At 41.7% G+C, this 14,258-nt stretch overlaps 1 protein-coding gene across 3 annotated transcripts; it reads left to right on the top strand.

Annotated features, from left to right (window-relative positions):
* The first annotated feature begins 2,168 nt into the window (after positions 1 to 2,168).
* Positions 2,169 to 10,610, top strand: LOC147897573 (uncharacterized). Of its 3 annotated transcripts, none has more exons than XR_015541636.1 (13): positions 2,169 to 3,329; positions 3,907 to 5,537; positions 5,649 to 5,827; positions 5,944 to 6,179; positions 6,365 to 6,433; positions 6,815 to 6,887; positions 7,103 to 7,259; positions 7,349 to 7,640; positions 7,741 to 7,855; positions 8,036 to 8,199; positions 9,048 to 9,122; positions 9,484 to 10,032; positions 10,435 to 10,610. XR_015541636.1 is itself a non-coding variant. In XM_087379974.1 (12 exons), the coding sequence occupies exons 1-12, from the start codon at positions 2,265 to 2,267 to the stop codon at positions 9,676 to 9,678; spliced, it is 4,251 nt and encodes a 1,416-aa protein (XP_087236100.1). In that variant the 5' UTR covers positions 2,169 to 2,264; the 3' UTR covers positions 9,679 to 10,218. The 3 variants fall into 3 exon arrangements, 1 of the variants encoding a protein (XP_087236100.1); XR_015541637.1 differs by lacking the exon at positions 10,435 to 10,610 and adding an exon at positions 8,300 to 8,370 and having other exon boundaries at positions 9,484 to 9,522; XM_087379974.1 differs by lacking the exon at positions 10,435 to 10,610 and having other exon boundaries at positions 9,484 to 10,218.
* The last annotated feature ends 3,648 nt before the right edge of the window (positions 10,611 to 14,258 follow it).

Genomic DNA, 14,258 nt, shown 5'->3' with positions numbered 1-14,258 from the left:
TTCCATGTAATCAAATGAGAAGGACTTAGTTTCAATGTAACCAAAGTAGACTTAGTTCCAATGCAACTAAAGTAGATGGACTTAGTTCATGTAATCAAACTAGAAGTTTCCATTTCTCATAATTTTCTCCATTGGCAAGCTAAGCAAAGACTCCGCATCAAATGAATGCTTTTTTCTTTCCTTCTAGCCTTTGCAAGCATATAGCTCTTTAATATCAAATCTTGTCCATGATCTTCCTTTCCCTAAGAGATGACATTGCATGCACTAACATGGATCTTGCCTCAATCATGCAATCTAATGAGTTAAATCTCATTCTCTATATCTTTTTAGAGCATAGAGAAGAGTTACATAAAAAAGTACCCATCATGACACGTCATAGCGACATTCTCATTGCACATATAAAGGCCCATACTAGTTGCATATGGTGCTCATACTAGCAACTCAATGGATTAAAGATGCATGCAATTTGCATTATAGTAAGCCTGACCCATGGTCGTCAAGATATGAATTCCACATGTAAGAGTAACCTTAACCCTTAATGGGCATAAAGGTATGGTTATGGAACCATGAGTCTAGGTTGTACATCTTGAAATATATAAAATTAGATGCCTTAGCTTTCCTTGGTACTTAAAGGCAACCAAAAATGTTAATTGTTGAGGATTGCTACCATGTCTTGCTCCTCATTCTCTTTCACTCCCACCATTGTAAGATTTAGCCTTGGTGCTTAGTTATATTATTGTCTTGCTTCTTCTTGGTGTCTCTATGTTAATTGTTGAGGATTGCTACCATGTCTTCCTCCTCACTCTCTTCCACTCCCACCATTGTAAGATTTAGCCTTGGTGCGTAGTTATATTATTGTCTTGCATCTTCTTAGAGTCTCTATGTTCTAGTTTGTTGTCCACTTCATGTACTTTTCTACTGAACTTTACATAGCCTACATCCACTTTCTTTTCAATTGCGATTAGCTTTGGAGAGAGCTTCTTTATGCTTTCTTGTAACTACCTACGATCTAGGGTGAGCAACTCATTTTCTTGTTGTAGCTTGTACATCGCCACATATATTTGTCCCTTTGTGGATTTGTAATGATGGGGTAAGGGGGACATGGGGCCTTTCACTCTTAGTGGGTTGGATATTTAGTGTGGTAGACATTTGTTAATGTCTCACTGTTTATTATTTTGCGGTTAGCTACTGTGGTAGGCACATGCTGATGTATAGGGTTGTGCTAACATTTGTTTGTTGATGCACTTCTGGTCCTAAAGGATGACCTCGGCCCATTGTGCCTAAGTTAGCTTTTGGTGTTGAGGAGATGGTTCAGACAATGATTGACCGCGCAAAACTAGATGGTGTAGGTCAACGGTGGGGTTTATTAATGCAGCTATTGGGCAAGGGTTGGTAGTGATATTTGTCGATGTTGTTGACTGGTGCCTCTTGAGCATATGGGGGAGGGGGTGCCTTTTGGGAGCAACTTAAATGTGTTAAGCTTCCATTTTGTCTTAGCATCATTGCCCGACTTGCCCCTTGTCAATGCTCTCAATCAGAAAGGCATATTTGACAAGAAGAAAGTAGAATGATAATTAACGTAAGCCATAAGTTGGAGCTTGCATTTTTTGAGATTTGTTGATTTCGATGCTTCGATATTGAGCCACTGGTGATTTTGACAGGTGCTTTTATGCCTTAGGGCAAGTTCACATGGGCCGAACGTTGCCTATCTCACAAGGGTGTTGATGGATAATCAAAAGGCCATGCGAGATGGGACCAAAGGGGAGCTTGTTTGGCACCCCTCCCTTTTCTCGGCGCCCCTTGACCCCTTCTCGCCCGGCCACCCAAGCACCGGTCAAAATGCTCCGAGCCAATTATTGGCCAAGCACCAACTGATAATCTAGAGATGTGTGCCGACTCCTCTAGAAAGAGAGTTCAATTGTTCCTTGCATGAACCGAGTAGGGCCCTTTCTCATGCAAGCGCGGTGTGCTCGGGCAAGCAGGTGCGTAGATGGAATGCTCAAGGCCTCGAGGATCCGGATTCCAAAGCAAACCCAAGTAAAAGTGAAAGCGTGCGGAAGGGATGCCCTAAACGAGAGGTATAGGAGCGGGGGGGGGGGGCAAGAGCACTTAAAAGAGATGGGAATGGCAAGCAAAAGTTTTTAATTACTTTGTCTTTAAGACGTTGATCGTCTCTTTTGTTTGCGAAGAGGCTTTTTGTAACCCTTTCTCTGTTCCATCTCCATTTCCATCTCCATCTCCATCTCTTGCCATTTCTTCTTTTCATGGAGCTTCCCCCCTCCCCCCCTCTTGCCGTCCCTCCCCCCCCTCCCCTTAAGCATCGCCTCTCCCTTGAGCCCCCAGACCACTCCTCCAAACGCCACAAACATCATCTCTCCGACGACTTCCCTTCCTCCCCTACCTCCGTCGACAAACACCGCCGCCGCGATGATCGGGAAGATAAGCCTTCTAAGCATAAGCACCGGCACCACAAGCACAAGCATCGCCGGAAGCATCGCAGAGAGCACGCGGACGGCGGTGCTGAGGAAATCGCCAGCGACAGGGATGACGCTGCTGGAGGAGATCCTGGGATCGGCCAAGTCGACGATGCGAAAGAGCGGGTTGAATTGGGGTTTGCAACTCAGGTTGTCGAGAGTTCGGACATGAAACCTAATTCGAGGGAGAATTGCGAGGATTCAAGGAAAAATTGTGAGAATTCAGAGTTCGAGGCAGTGCTAGTCGATTCGTTTAAGTCGAATACGTTAGAAAGGGAAGACGCCAGTGAAATTTGTAGCGAAACAGACCGGGTGACATTTATGCAGGTAGCAGAGCCAGATAGGGAAGGCAGCGGTATTTCAGTAAAGACAGGTGCAGAGGCTACGGACAGGGATCCCAGGGAATACAAGGGTCAAGAGGAACTAGAAGGGAAAAATGGCGACTGTAGCAGTCCGTTGTCGGACAATTTGGATCGAAAGATGACAGAAGATGACAAAATGCTTTTAAAAGCGGGGCAGGTTATTGAAGGAGGCAGACTTCAGGAAGAAAGAGACCAAAGGAAGACCACAGAGTATGTGGATGACGAAGGTCCTTCCGCCACATTGCATGAGCAGATAAATGGCTGCGTAATTGAAAGCGCACTGGATGATGAAAAGGAGGAGGGTGAAATTTTGGACGAGGAGGAAACCACACGGAAGATTGTAGAGTCAGATATTGAATCAGGTGAAATAAAAACAGGAGAGGGCTTTGGAAGAGAAGAGGCAGGAATGGATGAGATTTCTAGCGGGGGGCTACTTGCGAGGGACGTTCAGACTCTTCCATCATCACAAAACATGGAATTGGACGGCTGTAAGGTGCTCACTTTGTTTCCCTTGCTGACATGTTTCGCGAATTCGTTCCTCTACCATCGTTGCAGCAGCTCGAGAGTACTTGTTTGGAAGCATTGTATTTCAGATTGTCCTCTGACGAATTCATCTCACGAACAAACAAAGTCTTTAATAAAGATTCTCTAACGACGGGGCTGTGAAGACAAAAATGACAGGAAGGTTTATCACGCGTTAGTTTAATACGAAGAAGGTAGAATGTCTTTTCTTGTTAGACATCGGTAACATGCCTGATGTTTGCCAGAGGAGCTGTATCGTTAGATTCATGTTAGATCTGCTCTTCTTTTAAAGAGAGTCGAAGTAAATGATATGAGAACCGTGTCTTGAATTTGAATTGTTAGTTCTTGTCTACTGGTAGGGTTTGGGTCAGGGATATTCTGATCAAATAAATTCCATCCGTCTGAACTGGACCAGGGTTAATTTATTCTTATTTGCTCAGCTATTCATGAAGAGCAAACGACCCCATTGTTGATACTTTGTGCTCCACATCCTAGCATTATTTAGAAGCATGCTCGTGCAAGTGATCGTGAGATTTCCTATTTTGCAGATGCTGCTCAGCGAGGAACATGGGACTTTCACGTTAAAAGAACAACATGGCAAGGCTGTTCATAACGGTGCTCCTGTTCTTCAAAGCATGCTTGGCTTAGCAGAATATGATTCTGATCAAGTCTCCGATGATAGCAGAATGGAGGAAGGGATAATGGCAGAGTCGGAGAGCATTCGGACAACCTCTGAAGTTGAAGTTGGCACTTCCAAGGGCAGAGTTGAGGTTGATCAAGTCTATAAGGAATGTAAGCTGAGCAGCTTAGAAGTTGACCTCAATACTAGGGCAGAGAGTAATGTGGAAAATAATGATTTAAAGATCATGTCAAATGATGATGACCATGATGCCCCAAGCAAACAACTCTTGAAGCAAGAGAGAGATGTATTAGCCAAGCCAACTCATAGTGATTCTCAATCGCAAGGAAAGAGAAATAGTGAAGATGATTCTGGGACAATTGACTATATAAGGCGATCCAGGTCAAGAGAAGGCGAACATGATGCAAGACCTCGGAGCGAGAGCCATGAGAGAGAGAATCAAAGCAAGAGATCTGGTATGATTGATATTAATAGGCGATCCACATCAAGAGAAGGTGAACATGATCCAAGGTTTTGGGGTGAGAGCCATGAGAGAGCACATCAAAGCAAAAGAACTATATCAAAGGAGCCCGGCCACAGCAGGCATCAAAAGGATAGTCGCGAGAGGAATGAACGAGGCAGGCGATCGAAATCAAGGGAAGCTGTTCATGAGTCTAGGTATAACAAAGATTGTTCTGAGAGAATTGGGCGGGGTAAGCGATCAAGATCTAGAGAGGCTGCTTATGATTCCAAATATACCAAAGATAGCTCTGAGAAAGTTGAGAGGCACAGGCGTTCTTCCTCAGGGGGAGCTGTCCAGGAATCTAGATATGCTAAAGAAAGCTCTGAAAGAATTGAGCGGGGCAGCAGGCGATCTAGATCGAGGGATGGTGCTCAAGAATTTCGACATACAAAAGATGTTAGGGACAGAGGTGATCGTGACAGGCGATCTAGATCAAGGGAAGCTGCTCAAGAGTCTCGATATGTGAGAGATGCTCGGGTCAAGAGTGATCGGGATAGGCGATCCAGATCGAGGGCAGCTATGCATGACTCAAGGCATACTGATATTTGGGAGCGAAGTGAACGAAGCAGGCGGTCAAGATCAAGGGAAGCTGCCCTTGAGTCTAGACATACTAAAGACAATCACAATGGAGCTGAGCGTGGAAGGCGCTCGAGGTCAAGAGATGTCCGGCACAGGGTTTCTGGGCAGGAAAATACAGATAGAGTGAGAAGATCAAAGTCTCGGGAGAGTTTTCGGGACCGCAGGGATAACTTAGATAGAAGGAGACGTTCAATATCAAGAGAGAGTCTCAGAGATCGTAGGGACAATCTTGACAGGAGGAGGCGTTCGAGGTCTAGAGAGAGCTTGCGAGACCAACGGACGAGTGACCACAGCATGTACAGGTATGGGCGGCATTTTGAAGGTAATGCTGGCCGAAGCCAGAGAGATGAAAGGACTGAAGGACACAGTCTTAAATCACGGCGGCTTGAAAGAAGCTCAGATGTAGCCAGGGATAAAAAGGCTGACCAGAGCTCCAAAGGCTTGGATGAGGGTTCGAGGTAGGTTCGTGCTGTTCATCTTTTGTGTGGTTGATTATAGGTGGAAGAACCTGAAGTCTTAATCAGGGAAATATGTAGTTTGGTTAAGTGTTTGTTTTCAAAATATTGCAGGGAGGAGGAGAATCAAGAAGAGTACCAAGAGCGAGTTGCATTGCAGCTTGCAGCTCAGGAAGATGATGATGTGGAACGGATAAAGGAAGAGAGTCGAAGACGGCGGCAGGCAATTCTTGAGAAATACAAGCAACAGAAACAGCAACAGCAAGTGAATGATGGACCTGCAAATCTTGAAGGTTGCTTCAACAGCTTTTGTGATCTCCCTCTATGCTGAATGTGTGAGATTGCACGTCTTTGTGCAATATTGTGGTTGCCCAATTGAGCTGATTGTTTCAATGTGTCTTTGTTGCAGGTGCTAAAGCCCATGATCAGAAAGCCGGACTTGATGAAGGCGTGTCTGCAATTGAGTCTACCATGGATTCAAGGGCTCCTGAATCTTTGCAGGATGGAACTGCTGCATCTGTTACTGCTATTAATCCACAAACATCAAGTGATGCTTTTACACTCGGAAAGGGGCTTTTGCAAAATGGTTTGCCGCTGCCTAATAGGCTTACAGGGACTGGGGGATTAGGTGAAGGCACACCCAAGGTTAGAGTCGTTTCAGTTTGTTTTCTTTAAAATCTGTAGGTTAAGTAGCAGTTTGCGTGGGCCCGGATTTTTTCACATTTTTAGAGTCTGTGTGCTAATTATTGCAGTAGGTGCTTTTTTTTTGGGTAATTGAGCTCTTTGGTGGCACAGCAAGGATGAGTTTTGTGCTGAAATATGGTGTGCAGAGCGAAAAATCAAATGAGATGGTCTGTGATTATATTTTTGGAGATTCACCGGCTGGAGGGCGGAAACTGGTGAGTTCTGAAGAACTTAAGTTTTTCAATAGGTAGAGGTATATCATGTCTTTCTTTAAGGGCTATCACTGTTTATGATCCAGAATATATCGATTTGGACTTGGTTTCTCGTGCAAATGCAATTGTGATGCATAGATGATACCAAAGGTTTGCATATTAAGGGGCAATCACAGTAAAGCTAGGTGGATATAATTACTAGTTCCAGAGGGTTGTGCCTTCCTAGGAAGAAAGAAAATGGGAGTCCAAGGTATATGTGCAAGTTTTGTCTTACACCATAACATTCATCAAGCTTCGAAAAATGCTTGAAGTAATTAGTGGATGTTCTCACTTTTTTGTGGTGGCTTGGATGTTGATTCCTAATAATGGACGTTGTGCTAACAGGCCAAGGGTGATGGTTTGGCACTGGAGACCAGTGGATTGACTGACAACTGGGACGATGCTGAGGGATATTATTGTAAGCTCTCATATAAGAATTTATGTGTTTGATAGTTTGTATGTATGGGCATACAAATCTAGTACTTTGTAGGAAAAGCAAGTTCATACTGGATTATAGAGCAGGTCATTATAGGAGCCACAGAAAATAAAGCCTAAAGTAATGTTCAGCTGAACTAATGGTGGCTACGACGTTGCAGCAGAAAACTCTGACATGATGTTTATTTATTTTCTAAGGTTACCGAATTGGTGAGGTCCTGGATGGTCGCTATGAAGTCGCAGCTTCCCATGGTAGAGGCGTGTTTTCTAGTGTCGTGCGGGCGCGTGATCTAAAAGCCAGTCGTGGAGACCCTGAGGAGGTTGCAATCAAGATTATTCGTAACAATGAGCTAATGTAAGCTCAACATAAGGATGATTTATTATAGTAGGAGAGCTTTAGTGTTAAAAAAAAGCTTTTGACTGAGGGTTTGTTGTCTGTGGTAGGTTCAAGTCTGGACAACAAGAGCATGTTATCTTGAAGAAATTGGTGGGAGCAGATCCAGAGAACAGGCGGCATTGTGTTCGTTTTCTTACCAGCTTTGAGTATCGGAACCATTTGTGCTTGGTTTTTGAATCCCTTCACATGAATCTTCGGGAAATCCTGAAGAAATTTGGACGGAATATTGGTATCAACCTGAATGCTGTCCGTGCCTATGCAAAGCAACTTTTTATTGCCTTGAAACATCTAAGAAACTGTGGGGTGTTGCATTGTGATATTAAGCCTGACAATATGCTGGTGAGTTATGGTTGCTTTGGTCCAGTTCTACAAATAGTAGAGTTGTAAATTCAACTTTTGGAATTCAGCTGGAGAGTGAGGGTGGAATTGTGTCTTGCAGGTAAATGAAGCCAAAAACGTATTAAAACTATGTGATTTTGGCTCTGCCATGTTTGCGGGAGAAAATGAGATTACTCCATACCTTGTGAGCCGATTTTATAGAGCTCCAGAAATCAGTAAGTGCATTTGAAGGAGCATTGCAAATTGAATGTTTTTGTTAATTGGAGTTTGTAACTTATGGCAGCCGGGAGAGTAGCCGTCTGTTCAAGAAATTTAGCATCCTTATAATATGCCTGCCTGCTTTATAAGCTTGAAAAGGAAGCAACTTCAGTTCTAACATTTAGTATTTTGTGCAGTTCTTGGACTGCCATATGACCATGCATTGGACATCTGGTCGGTTGGATGTTGCTTGTATGAGTTCTACACAGGCAAGGTGCTCTTCCCTGGTCCAACAAATAATGATATGTTGAGATTGCAGATGGAACTGAAGGGGCCATTTCCCAAGAAGATGCTGAAGAAGGTATGTGATTTGAAGGGGAGGCTGACTGTTCTTTTTGCTTTGAGGGAGAGGGTAATATCCTCGGGAATAATTTTAACTTCTTGTGGGCCGCAATGGACAGGTGGAGAGCTAGATCTCAATGATGACAAGAGACAGCTTAGTTCATGGATATACACCTGCTAATGATGTTTGGTGAGATGTGCAGCTTTGATATTAAGAGCATGTCAGACTGGGTCATACTCTCTGGGTTGCATTAGGTTTCTCATTAGTGTTAGGAATTGCAGCCAGTAGAAGAGCCCTCATGATACCTATTGACTGGTAGCAGTGGCCATTCAAATTCCGGTTCCAAGCCATGTGATGGATGATTTTTTGAACAAAATCAACTTATAGTTCTTCAGGGCTAAAGGCAGTTTGGCAAAGAGACTGAAGAAACTAACATGTAGCTCTTAAGTAAAAGGTCAGGGTGGACTGTTTTCTGAGTATGTCACCTTTTGACATTGTCAAGGACTATTTACATTTCATTTCCAAGTCATCATCGACTTGGGGTCTTTCACTTATGCCACCCTGGGTCTTGCACTTATGCCACCCCATTGTGTGCAGTTGCTATTGCACTTTGTAAGAAGTTCATGGCTATTTCCAATGTTCTAGTGATCTTTTAGGCTCATTTTCCTGGAAGGGAGTGCCATGTAAGATAAACTTGATGTTGTTTATCAGGAATCTCTCTTATACAGCTCTGTTTGTCGCACCATATTTGATGCTGTTTTCAGTTATGGCCAACACTGTACAATTAAATGTCTCTCTATGTTGAATTGGCTTGCTAAGGTACTGCTAAATGCTTCTCTCTGATGTTTTAATTTTGCCTTATTCAGGCGGGCTTTGCATTGAAACACTTTGACCAGGACTACAACTTTTGTGCAGTTGAAGAGGACCCAGTCACGAAGACGGTAAGATCTTGAGTCTTGAACTCTGCTGAGCTTCAATTTAGCCAGATTGTTTTGGTAAACGGTGTCCTGTTTGGGCTGGTTTGTATTGGGAGGATTTGCTCTGATGTCAAATGGTGCATTTTCCATGTAACAAATTCTGCAAGTGAAATTCTACAGCATAGTTGTTGAATGTAATATAGACTACAAAATTTGGTTTTTTATGTTGCCTTTCATGTCTGGATGAACTTATGTACATGACTAAAGTTTAGTTTCTGCTACATATTGCTTGCATTGCTATGCTCTAGAGCTTGATGTAGACAAGGAGTTTCATTATTTAATTTCAAGCGTACATGTTAACCCTATTTTACCCTCGATGATGCAGACTATCAAACGTGTACTGGTGAATGTCAAGCCAAAGGACATTGGATCTCTTATAACAGGCTTAGGAACAGCGGATGAAGACCCCAAAATGCTGGGAAATTTCAAAGATCTACTGGAGAAGATATTTATGTTGGATCCTGACAAGCGATTAACAGTATCTCAAGCTTTGAACCATCCTTTTATTACGGGCAAGTGAAGTCATATGCCAGGCTTTGGCTCTTCACTGAATTCTCTGCCTCTTATGATTCTGTATATTGGAGCAACAGTTGATTCCATGATGCTTAGAATGCACTTTACATAGTACAGGTTATGGAGGTAGAATTTTGTTTTGTTGGTAGCTGAGCATGCTGGCACACTTAACATTTTACCAAAACCATTCACCTGACGTGACATTTATCCTGTTCGGTGGTCTGCTTTGCTATCGCTGCGTTGTGCCAAGCACATAAGGGTACAGTACGTGGTGAGGATGACCATTGAGAAACAGCTGCTGTTGGTCTGGAGACCAGTTACTACTGGGCGATTCTGTCAAGGATTTAACTCTGTTTCTACTGTAAGACAACTCGCCAGAGGCGTTTTTCCCCTTGTACAGTTGTTCACGGGAACAAAGATTAATTTGTTTGTACTATTGAGTTGTATGTCTACCATTTGATCCCTGGCCAATGTATGGTGGAAGTGGATCATTTCAAATTTTTTTTGAGCAGTTGACCTGCGATGTCAATAAAGCTCTTATATTGCACCATTGGTTAATTGATGTTATTTGGGTGTCCTTGTTGTTAATTGAATGTGTATCTAGTTGTGTATGAATATGTTTGGAATCCTCCTTTGCAATGAGGTGGATTTTAACAAGCCTTGTTTCTAAGTCTTTTGCATTATTAGGATCTTGTTTTACAATGAAAATTGATGGAATATTATGTGTAAAGAGAAGTGGAGTCTGATATCAATCTTTCTTCAGGGATGCTGTCAGATTTCATCACACCAACTTATCCCGGTACTTTAAGCGCTAGGTAACAGCTGCAAGAAGGTACATGCAAGAATCTTTTTTTTTTTCCAAAGAAAGAAGGTAATTTTATTTGTAATTAGGACCAATGTGGAGTAGGTGGCACCAATCTCCTAGACGATCAAGCAAGACAAGACCATGCAGAGAGATTTTCTACGCAAAAGAAATCTTTCCGGTACTTTAAGCGCTAGGTAACAGCTGCAAGAAGGTACATGCAAGAATCTTTTTTTTTTCCCAAAGAAAGAAGGTAATTTTATTTGTAATTAGGACCAATGTGGAGTAGGTGGCACCAATCTCCTAGACGATCAAGCAAGACAAGACCATGCAGAGAGATTTTCTACACAAAAGAAATCTTTCCAGACGTAGAAAGTCTTTTTCAGCATGGTCTTGTCTAGCTTAATCGTCGAGCAGATCCGCTCCACATTGCAACATCATAATGGTAGTGCTATGTGAAGGTAAGTTCTCTTTGCTTCTGCATCACAATATGTCCTCTCCTATATTTCCTAAACTTGTTTAATGCAAAATAGTGTGTGGTTTTATATTACGATGACACATTGAAAGTTCATGTACTTTTTTTAGGGGGATATAGGGATATTGCTGTTTTCTTGATTCAAAGTATCAAATTTTGTCAGACATGGGTTATCTAATTGTATGAGAAGGGTGGTTAAAAGTATGACAAGTGCTCCATTCCCCCTCCCTAATTATGAATTCCCCCCTTCAACAACTCTGCTCTAATGTGTGTTCTCCCCCTCAATGCTTTTCTCCCCTTCTCTTCTCACCCCTCTCCTCTTCCCTGCTCACTAATATCGGAGGGTTTTATTTATATCGTTTGAGCTACCTTTTAATTGGGACTTTTGTGGTTTTGCCACCTTGTTTGCTTGGTGTTTAGACTATGATTCTACTGGGAAAGTAGGTCAGCCCTTATTGTCAGATGTTTATAGGCTCATAATTTTCGAAGTTTCACCAGCTTTGCGCTCAGTCCTAATCTATGTATAGGAGGAGTAGAATAAACTAGACCTACTTTAGTAACAGAGTATCTGTTTTATGCACACACATCATTGCATCAGACCTTTGAGTGGAGTAACGAAGGAAGGATTTTAACAGCATTGTATCCATTCCTGATTATGGATTATGAAGTAGCCATCTACAGAGATTAAAATTCTGCAGATCACCAGTGCTGTTCTTTCCTATGTTAAGAGGTTTGAGCCCTGCAAATTTTGGAGAAAGGCTAAAGGTATCAATAAAGGCAGTTGGTGCAGTTCAAGAAGCCAACTAGCTGCCTCAATGATATTGCATTGAACAAATGCCGAGGTCAATAGGTACTATGTAATGCTGTTTGATGAACATGAAACATCTTTTTTTGATGTAAAACGTGATGGGATTGTATCTTCGTAGACTCATGTTGTCTTCTCACATCTGAGTGCTTCATTTGGCATTCAAGAGTGAGGTGCCTGTTTTGAGTGTTCAAAGCTTGTTCTTGGCTTGAACCAAGTCAAGCTTGCAAGCCTAGGATGGATACGTTGTATGAATGGCACTTCATTTTCCTTTGGTACAGATTTAGTACCAAAGCTAAGGAGGCATGGTGGTGTTGTAGACATAAGCCTTGGTTCTGATGAGAACATAAGCATTGCTTTGCCTATAAACGAGTTTTTCTTTCTAAATTTATTGTAACCTATGGATATGTCAAATAGATGGCTACTTGTCATGGTTACAACATTAGTTCCTACTTTGAGCAAGGATAGTTACATTGTAAGCTCGAATTTTGTTGACTAGCTTTACTAACTCTCTCTCTCTCTCTCTCTCTCTCTCTCTCCAAGTTGCACATCACAATCTTTTCATGCTATCCCATTGACAGAATGAATCATGTTGTCCATGGAAACCTTGAATTAAGGAATGAATTTAAGAGATGAGACATGCAACACAAATTGGAAGTTGCATTGGACACAAGAAATGAGCCAAGATGTTGCATGGATTGTCACTCGACGTGGGTGGCTTCGCTCAATCAAGAGAGCGTGTGTAGCGTCTCGAATAGTCACCACTAGATGTAGGATGACCTTTTCATATTAGCTTCTCCCTTATGTATCCAAGGTGCCTAGAAAATCTCCATTAGTTGTGTAATGTTCATGTAGTCTTAGAATGACAACTCCCAGTATGTTCCCGTAAGATTGAAAAAATGAAAATTCCTATTAATTAGTTGTGGGGAAAAGAAGAGGGGTGAAACGAAGATGGCAAGGTCATGATTTAACTAAGGGATAAATGGGGGAGGTAAGGAGTTTCAATTAAAGAATAATGGAGATAGGGGGCATTAAAGAAGAAGCCACATGAGGTGAGATTGGGGAGGGGGGGATGGACTACTTATGAAGGGGGCATTAAAGAGGAAGGGACATGGAGGGAAGGAGGGATCATTTATAATATTATATTTATCTTTAGAGATGCTATACTACTCTATAGCTTAGTGGTAGAGCTCAAGTGAGGACAATAAAAGATTATCCTCTTATATAATGTGCATTCCTCTTAGACATAAGCTTAAAAGATTAACCTATGCATAAAATATATTAAACCATGGACAAACTTAGGTTAATTAGCCTCCATGGACCAAAACAAAGGAGGGAAGGAGTTTCAATTAAAGATTAATGGAGATGGGGGCATTAAAGAAGGAGCCACATGAGGTGAGATTGGGGAAGGAGGGAGGGACCAAGGGGGCATTAAAGAGGAAGGGACATGGAGGGATCATTTATAATATTATATTTATCTTTAGGGATGCTATTCTACTCTATAGGTTAGTGATAGAACTGAAGTGGGGGGAATAAAAAGATTACCGGTTTGAATCCCCTCTTCATATAATGTCCACCACTCTTAGACATAAACTTAAAAGATTGACCTATACATAAATATATTAAACCATGGACAAACATAGGTTAATTAGCCTTCGTGGACCAAAACAAATAGGAATAAACAAATAGGAAAGCCAATAGGACCAGGTAGAGACTAATGATCAGGCTCTCATTACCTATGAGAGTCTAATTTAGGTTAGAGTTTAATGGTCATATGAAAAATATAGCAACTTAACATTTGAAACAAGTAGGTTAGTACATATCCAACATGGTACCATAGTTTGGGGTTAGAACAATCTGCAAACATCAATATTGGATCATACAAAGTCTTCATACTGAGATTCTGTTGGCAATCAAAAAGGTTAAAGTATGAGAATATTATACTTTAACCAGAGTGATGGTAGCTTTTGCCAGTTGGCAACATACTTGATTAATTTTAAGGATTTCTAAAAGGCCCAGAGTATCGACATGACAACTTTAAAATGTTGCATGTACCAAGGGGTGTATAGTTTGATGGGTCTTTTTGGTATGCCTTTTCCCTCTTTACCAAGATGGTGTTCATGTGCATAGGCGTGTGCTCAATCTTGCAATTGTGAATGATATTTTTCACCTCATGGAAGTTATCTTAAGATTTGCATTGTCTGAAGTACCAATCTTCTTATACATATCATCACCTCTAGCCAATGGAGCTTGGTACATGTTGCATAATTGATTTAATTTCTAGAGGGATATATGCGTTATTGTTATCTGCAAACTCTTAACAATCGCTAGTAACATTGCTATTGAGTTTGCTTTCTAGAAACATAAAGCATCAGCATATTGTCTAATTTAAAATGTCTATTAGTTTGTGGGATGATTGTTGAATATCTCAGAGTGATCCTGAGTATAAAGAAGGTGTTTTCTTGTTGAATATCTCAGAGTGATCCTGAGTATAAAGAAGGTGTT

Source organism: Dipteris shenzhenensis, chromosome 10 (genome assembly GCF_047967505.1).
Source record: "Dipteris shenzhenensis isolate YYH24624 ecotype China chromosome 10, Dip_SZ_1.0, whole genome shotgun sequence".
Classification (NCBI taxonomy): domain Eukaryota; kingdom Viridiplantae; phylum Streptophyta; class Polypodiopsida; order Gleicheniales; family Dipteridaceae; genus Dipteris; species Dipteris shenzhenensis.
The sequence above is the reverse complement of the archived record's forward strand: the minus strand, read 5'-3'. Positions and strand labels throughout refer to the sequence as shown.